Source organism: Lycium barbarum, chromosome 6 (genome assembly GCF_019175385.1).
Source record: "Lycium barbarum isolate Lr01 chromosome 6, ASM1917538v2, whole genome shotgun sequence".
Classification (NCBI taxonomy): Eukaryota; Viridiplantae; Streptophyta; class Magnoliopsida; order Solanales; family Solanaceae; genus Lycium; species Lycium barbarum.
This window is the reverse complement of record NC_083342.1, coordinates 107206112-107214773: the sequence shown is the minus strand read 5'-3', so window position 1 is coordinate 107214773 and position 8662 is coordinate 107206112. Positions and strand designations below refer to the sequence as shown.

Genomic DNA, 8662 nt, shown 5'->3' with positions numbered 1-8662 from the left:
AATTTTAAGAAAAATGAAAACAAACATGATTTCATAGAAAATCATACATTAATGAATCACGGGAAATCATCATCCAAACAGGGGGTTAGCGTTTAACACACTCCTTAAAAAAATACTAACTTCAACATTAAAATAGGCATTTGATTAAATTACCCTTAATCAAAGATTACTACCTAATTAATATGGTTTTTTGATTATATAAAAATTCACTTTTCTAAATAGGGGTAAATTTGAAAGAAATAGTAATTCCTTCTTGATTATGTAAACGAACACTTATTTCAAACAAAATGGCAAGTGAACAATATTTATGAACCAAACGGAGTATTAGAAAAAAGATACTCATTCTATTTCAATTTATCTAATACACTTTTTTTTTAGCGTGTCCTAAAAAAAATTGATACATTTCTATACACATAAGAACAAATGTTGAGTATATAATCAAAACTCTACCCTGTCTCTCCTCTCTTATCTTCCCATTAAAAACTAAAAAGTCTCAGCTGTTTTTATTTCCTTTTCCGTAGAGAGAGAGAGAGAGAGAGAGAGAGATGGATAGGGTGTTTTCAGTGGACGATGACATGAGCAACCATTTCTGGTCTTCGGCGCCGCCGCCCCCGACGGCGGATTCACCTACCTCCTCCGCGGCGGCCGCCGCCAATTCCTACTCGAAGATGATGATGAATCGCAGCTCCTCCGAATGGGCTTTCCAGCGCTTCCTCCAAGAAGCTGCCGGTACCACCACACCTACAATGGCGTCTTCATCCTCATCTTCTCACCATAACGATGTCGTTGAGATCAAAGATGAGAACCTTTCTTCTACTCCTAATAATAATAATAATAATCTGGATTCCAGTAGTACGGCGTTGAATTCGAAGCAGGCAACGACGTCGTTTCCACCACAGAATATTCCCACTGATTCTGAAGAATATCAAGCCTTCCTCAAAAGCCGCCTCGATTTGGCTTGCGCTGCTGTCGCCTTGAGTCGCGTAATTTTCTTAATTTATTTACTCCTGTCCCAATTTATTTTTTGAGAAAAGTTGCAACTTATAGTAGTACTTTTCATGCTGTTTTCAAATATATAATTTTAATCTTACTATATTGAGTTAATCTAATCCAATTTTGCGTCAAATTGACTGTCGAAAAGCGAAAAGTGTCACATAAATAGGGACCGAGGGAGTAATAATCTGATATTGTTTTCAGCTAAATGGTAGAGTAATTTATTTACTAATTGAATTGTACTGGTATATTTGTATTGATAGGCGAAGAATCTAAAGCCTCAAACTTCAAGTTCTACGGCACCTGACAAAGGATCAGAGACTGCTAGTGTATCACAATCAGGATCTAAAGGTAAGTGATTGACCAATTTTGAGATGGATTTCGCTTTTCTATTGTGTTGTTTATTTACGTATGATGTGATTTGCATGTGGATTGCTGATGTCATCTTTATTTCCAGTGATTATGTATGATGTTTGGCCATAGAAACCAAAGGTTTTTCACTTTATTTGGAATTTTTGAAGTTGGAGTTGTGTTTGGTTTTGTTTGAACGTACTGAAAGTGAAAAAACTGACAAATAAAGTGAAAACATGGTTTTAGGTGTTTTCTAAATTCCAAACACAACTTGATTTCAAATTGTATTTGGAATTTTCATGGCCAAATGCTGATTTTCAAATAAAGTGAAAATTCCCCCCCCCCCCCCCCCCCCCCCCCCCCCAAAAAAAAAAGCGAATAATTCTCATGGTCAGTAAATAGTGAAAAAATAACTCAGTTGTGTATGATGTTTTTGATTTTGGTGTTATGATGATACTCTGTGCTGGCTATCATATAAGATTTATCTTAAGAGGGTTGGGTTCTGGAAATTTGTGAAGATCTGTGATTCCTTCTTTGTCATATTGGTTTTAGGATGCTGATGATTGATGGCAGTTGTATGGTTATGTGAACATTTGAATAAACTTGAGTTATTCCTGGATGTGGCAAATTTTGTCTGTATTTCCATTGATTCCATGCCTGTGTCACTTCGTCATTAGTTTCCGGAAAGTGAACATTCTTTTTACATAAAAAAAGAACCACTTTAAAGGAATCTGAAGATTTAAACCAAACAGGTGGACCCTTAGCAGTACGTCATGGTTGTACTTGTACCTTATCTTGGTAGTGCCTAGATCTCGAAAATAATTGCAGTTATATACTTAACAAGTTCATAAGAGTTTCAAACAAATAAGAAAAATCATTAAAATTATTTTAAGTAAGGAAATTTGTACCTCTGCCTAATTCATACTCTCTGAGATTTATATGAAAAATTCAACATACTTTGTCCATTATTCATCATTTGCTATGATGACAACACCTTCCAATCCCCAATTAAATGCTCTTTGATGATATTTCAAAACTTTGTACCCATAGTTGTAGGTGCGTGGAGCTGCAAAGTGCAAATAAATCGAGCCAACTTGAACATCCTGATGTTTGAGCTCAATTAACGACCTCTAGAGATATAATTTGGGCTTGATATTAATTTGAACTTAATCCAAAAGGTAGATGTTAGTAATCAAAGTTGGTTCATGAGCTTTATACAATAAATATAGCTCTTGGATACAAAGCTAGTATCACGCTCAAATTTCTTCCGTATGTTACCATTTAAACTTTAGCGTATTTAAAAAGAAAACATTGAATACTGAGTATGCTAACGAACTGCTTAAATAATATCTTAGCAAATATTGTGTTAAAAGGTAAAGTTGTGACTCGAGTAAGTGTGAAGAAGGCTCAAAACGCCTCAGGTTGAATCGGGGAACAAAGTTTTTTGGAACTACCACCTCAATAGGTCAGATATTTGTACCTTGCACGCTTACAACTTAGATTTTCTGCTATACACCCTGGAATATTTTCTTTTTAAATATTTGATAGAACTTGCATAATATGTAAGGTTGACTCAATTCAGTGTATTGTTATGTTATTATGTCTTATATCGGATCAATTTGTTCTTTCAAATTCTTACAATTGTAATTTATTTACCATAATTTTCATTTTTTATTTACTGTACTTTCATTACACACACACACACACACATGAAAATAAGTTTACATAGTAATGATAGTAAGATGTATGTTAAGTAGGTTATAGATTTGTTGAAAGTACTCCAATTTTACTAAATCGTAACTTTTACGAGCAACTAAATCCCATATTTATATTTTGCTTATTTATTATCAAAGTCCCATAGGAGGGAAATATATGAAATATTACATATTTGTTCCCTTCATAGTAGCGGAGACAGAAAATGTTTGGTCATTTTTTCCTATGTGTCTAATCCATGGTGGACATAGTTACTATCAAGGGGGCCTGGAAGCCACCATCACAAAAATAATTGAGAAAGAAAAGAAAGAAGTGTATATATATATGAACACATAACTAATTAGCATTTGTTTATGTCCATAGCGATCAGATTTATCAGGTCATTTTGATATGATAAATATATGCTTCCTACTTCAAGATCATAATAAAAAAGGTCTTTCATTTACCTTAATTGGAGTCGGTTTGTCCTTAAATAATTAGGAATCACAGTCCCTGAATATAGGTTTGGTATCCTAAAAATGGTTTGAAGAAGGAAGAAGTTAAAATAGTAATAGTAATTTTCATATAGAAAATTCTAAGAAAATAATATAATAGAATATACACATAAAAATGTCCATGCATATCTACATGCAACCCATGAAACCCCAACTTCAAGCCACAAATTTGATAGTGATCTAATTTGCAACTTTTCCCATGAAACCCCAACTTCAAGCCACAAATTTGATAGTGATCTAATTTGCAACTTTTGGTTTTATCTCCTATATGTTTCAGTTTGCTAAAGCCTTATGATTCTGAAATAAATCTTAATCAAAGTGAACAAGGTTGGTGGGCACCTTATCCTAGAATAATGAGAGATTTCATTGGGGATAAAAGGTGAAGTGATGAGTTTGCTCTGATTATATTTTTTTTTCCCCTTGATAAAGTTTTTATTTAAAAAATATTGCAAAGTTGGACAATATTAGAAATGACCACATCTGACAGAAGATGCAAGTAGCATACCTAGAGGAAAAAAGGGAGAAGGTCTCTGGAAATACTTTGACCATGTCCTACATAGACCTTCTGATGCATTAGTCTGCATTTGCGAAATTAGATCGCTTCAATAGAGTGAGGATGTTCTAGAATTTATCAATTTTACTTTTGTTGTACTTATATTTTTGGTGTAAGAGAGAACATTTATGAACCCTCAGGGGTTGGCCTGGTGGCAATTGACTTGAGCCTTGGGGTGCTCCCCTTCAAGGTCTCAAGTTCGAAACCCGCTGGGTGCAAACAATTTCTGGGGGCCATCGGACTGGGGAAACCCTGAATTAACCGTGGTGCACTTGCGGGAAACTCCTTGCCGAGGGCCTGTGCACCCCCGGGATTAGTCGGGGCTCAAAGAGACTCGGACACCCGGTGCTAGTCAAAAAAAAAAAAAAAAGAGAGAACATTTATGGTTAGACAAACTTGATCCATATACTCAAATTGTAAACACTTTCGGCACTAATTTGTTTGTCTATTATTGAAAGTTTTGATTTTCCAACCTTATTAGGAGAGAATTGGCTGGGCTAACTTATGTACAAGTTGTGTCAATAACATTGTCGTAAAATTTCATTTGAAGAAGAGGCTATGTAGTTCAATCAAATCCTAACTAGAAATATTTTAAGAAAAGAAGAGACGTCGTTTGGGCTTATTCTGCTAACAGATACAAAAGGTCTCTTAAATTTTTTTAAAAAAGGCAGGCTTAAATCTTAATAAACAGTTTCTCTGTACTTATAAAAAAGCATAACATTCTTTCCCGGCCAGAATAGAATGACAAGATTTTTCTTATTTCCAGTTTCTCTTTTATAACCTTATCCCAAAAAAAAAAAAAAAAAAGAAGAAGAAGAAAGAATGACGGTGTTTTCTTTAATGTGATCGTAATGCTACACTCCTACGCACTTCCACAAACAAGAAGTTTTAGCACATTGCACAACATTGAAGCAGCTAATTGTTGTTTTCTTATCACACCAACCCATTCATAACTAATAAATGAGTCTGCTTGTTGCTCTATTTTTTTAACCCACTGTGTAACATAAAAAGGAGCCTATTTTACTCTTATTAACTCACCTTTCTCATTAATTAAGACACATAAAGTAACTAAATGGGTCCACTCTTGCCTCTAATATAGCCTAGTAGTACACCAGGGCATTTGGTGGAGGCGTGGAGTAATTTGTCCTCCAAGCTCCAATCATGCCTCACATAGGATCCCCGTGCATAGGAACTAGTCTATCCGTGTCAATAAGAGAATTTAACAGCAAATTGTTGGCTTCTGATTAGTTCGTCTTCATCTGCATTCATCATTCTAGTAATTTTTCTGTCTCCTTGATGTAATGTTTCTGCATTTGCTTAATTACTGATGTAATTTTATGGTTCAGTTCTTTACTTGACAATGTAACCATCTGCATCAGCAAAGCAGCATGTAATATGCAACTGAAGGATAAATGTATGTAGACATCCACTTAATGACAGGCAAAGACTTGCTGCAGGTTACTGTACGATGTATCATGGAAATTAGTTTCATGCATTTAGTCTTTAGTTCCTTTTTATCTACAGGATCTGGCCAGGAAGTGACAAAAGTTCAAGATAAGGATTCTGGCGGTCCAGTTGGAATACCCTCCTTGCCCCCAGTGCAGAAAAAACCTGCAGTGCAGGTGAAGTCAACAACCAGTGGTTCATCTAGAGAGCAATCTGATGATGATGAAGCTGAAGGAGAAGCAGAAACAACTCAAGGGACGGATCCAGCAGTTGTGAAACGTGTGAGGAGGTAATATTGTTTATAGTTTGTGTACAAGTAGTACTACTTAAATTGCTGTCAAATCTGAGAAAGAGAGAAGGGTTAAAAGATCTATTAATATCTTGGGGATACACATCATACTAGTTCATTTATGAATTTCTGATGAAATGGATGCTGTTGGTTTCAATTCTTACATCTGATATAAATGACGTGGCCAACGTTTTGTGAAAAGTAAATGCCGTTGATATACACTCTGAATTTTGATTCATACATGTTATTCGAGAACACTTGCATGACTATTGATGCTTTTTGAAGGTAATAAGTTTTGTTTGAATGCCACTGAGGTATACCTATGTGTGACTAAAGGGGTTTAACCGAATCCTCTTTCGCAAATAATAAACTATTACTTATATATGTATTATACAGCAGTTTATGTACGTACAAACACACAGGCACATGTATACGCATACCCACACACGTGTGTACCAGTTTTTGAAGAGACAAACTCGGCTAATTAAAAGAATTGCTATCTTTTTCATTCTTTCTCCTCCTTCTCTCCCCCTCTTAAAGGCAACAGGTATGACCAACACTGAAAATGAAAATAAAGCATACATTTTGCCTTACCGTTTAAAATTTAAAGAGCCTGGGACCAAAATGACTTGTTTATAGGTACCTTAAAAAAAGGACTTGTTTATAGGTCGTGTATGAACCGAATAGAATTAATGGGAAAAACTTGCTTGTATTTGGTACAGTCCTTTACTGCCGAAGAGGTTTGTCTTAGTCTTTGGCTGAATTCACTTGCGCAAAATTCTGGATCTGCACCTGGTGTGGTATAAATTATATCCTCCATTGTTGCATATTAAATCCCTCCTCTCTGCTAAAGATCTCCATGCACCCTCATTTAAGTATAAGTGTGGACTTCAAGTATGAGGCTTATAATGAAAGGACCATACAAGATGCTTTTTGGCTTTGCCAAAACGTCTAAAAGATTCTGAAGACAATTTGGTCACTCTTGGCTGTCAAATAGTACTGCCATTTCCTGTCTCAGAGAAGGGAGTGTCATGCTATCAATTACGGTCGCCTCCATTGAACCAGATGTCTCTTTGCCTCGGAAGGAAAGAGATTGCCCTTCAAATGGAAGGTCTCATAATATAAAGGCTGCTGGCCCATTACGTGCAGAATGTTCCTTCCTTGGAGAATAATATGGTTGGAGGTGCAATGATTCACCAGTATAAGATGCTCCAACCTTTTCTGTTTAGAAACTTTTTCCTGCTTGAATCATGTGTCCCAGTGGTAATGTAATCATACGCATCCAAAATGTAAAGCTTATTATTGGCTTATCTGATAGTGAAGTTTACCTTGTCAGAATCCTAATAATATCAACCCCTTTGTTTATCAGAATGCTTTCAAATAGAGAATCAGCCAGACGTTCAAGGAGAAGAAAGCAGGCCCATCTCACAGAACTTGAGACACAGGTATGTTTCTTAAGTCGTGTGTAAGTTAATGTCGGTGCAAGACTATTGTCTTATGAAATGTTTGGTAGGTTTCTCAACTGAGAGGAGAAAACTCCTCCCTACTGAAACGTCTGACAGACATAAGCCAGAAATACAATGAAGCTGCTGTTGATAATCGAGTCTTAAAGGCAGATGTTGAGACAATGAGAGCGAAGGTAAGGCTACTTTTACTAGTTGTGGTTGAGAAAGTAGGAAAAATGCCTACTTACAAAATTCTTTAAATCCTCTTTTCCTTCTTACTAAAGGAGCATTATAGGGTAGATTGGTAATTTTTCAAATCTTAACAGGGAAGAAAGAAGTTGGATCATTGTTGGTGTTTCCTTTTTAAAATCATGCCTGGTATTGTTGAAAATCATCTGCTTTTAGAAACATGTATAAAAATTCTTCCTTCATCTGCTGTTCACTGTGCAGGTGAAAATGGCAGAAGAAACTGTTAAAAGAGTTACTGGGGTAAATCCATTGTTCCAAGCTATGTCTGAGATATCCTCAATGGCAATGCCATGCTTCTCCGGTAGTCCTTCCGAGACATCAGCAGACACTGCTGTGCCTGTGCAAGATGATCCGAAACATCACTACTACCAACAACCGCCAAATAATCATATGCCAACCCATGATCCTAGAATCCAAAATGGTATTGCTGATGTTCCTCCAATAGAACATGTACAGCAGAATCCTGCAACTTCAGCAGTTGGGGGGAATAAGATGGGTAGAACATCTTCAATGCAGCGGGTGGCTAGCTTGGAGCATCTGCAGAAGCGCATCCGTGGAGAAATGAGTTCCTGTGGAACCCAAGGCCGGGGAGAGCAATAAACAGGGCTAAAGCCACCAGCTGCACCGAAGATTTTGCACATGTATGTTGATAAAATTATACTGTTATTATCCATCTGTGGCAGGAAAAATGCCCATTCTTTTGTATGCAATGCCTTCTTGGATGAGACTAATGCATTGACATCTCTTTCTCCTCTGTACTTGTCGATACATGGCTTCTGTATTTTCACTTTAGCATCCTTCAATCTCTGTCGCATTTCCCCTATATTGGGATGTTAATGGAACCTAAATTAACTTCATCAAACATGTTACAGAAGCACCGAAAAATAAAAGTTTAACTTAAAAGCTCAACACTTGTCTAGATATCATCGACAGTTCTAGGTAGGGCAATTCGCGCGAATGCCCTTCAAATACGTTGGTCTTTAATTTTTGCCCCCGTAATGCGTGGTCTTTAATATTTGCCCTTCTAAGCTAAAAAATAATAAGAAAAGACATTATTATCCCTACCCATCACATATAAAAACCTGAAAGTCTGTAACGAACCCCAAACATCCAATTAAACCTATCCATC

The 8662-nt window shown here is 36.3% G+C and overlaps 1 protein-coding gene across 2 annotated transcripts; it reads left to right on the top strand.

The window, feature by feature from the left end:
• The first annotated feature begins 447 nt into the window (after positions 1 to 447).
• LOC132645293 (light-inducible protein CPRF2) lies at positions 448 to 8291 on the top strand. Of its 2 annotated transcripts, XM_060362203.1 has the most exons (7): positions 448 to 983; positions 1257 to 1344; positions 5629 to 5839; positions 7209 to 7284; positions 7353 to 7478; positions 7611 to 7662; positions 7735 to 7904. In XM_060362203.1, the coding sequence occupies exons 1-7, from the start codon at positions 546 to 548 to the stop codon at positions 7758 to 7760; spliced, it is 1017 nt and encodes a 338-aa protein (XP_060218186.1). In that variant the 5' UTR covers positions 448 to 545; the 3' UTR covers positions 7761 to 7904. The 2 variants fall into 2 exon arrangements, with proteins under 2 accessions (XP_060218186.1, XP_060218185.1); XM_060362202.1 differs by lacking the exon at positions 7611 to 7662 and having other exon boundaries at positions 454 to 983; positions 7735 to 8291.
• Positions 8292 to 8662: the final 371 nt, after the last annotated feature.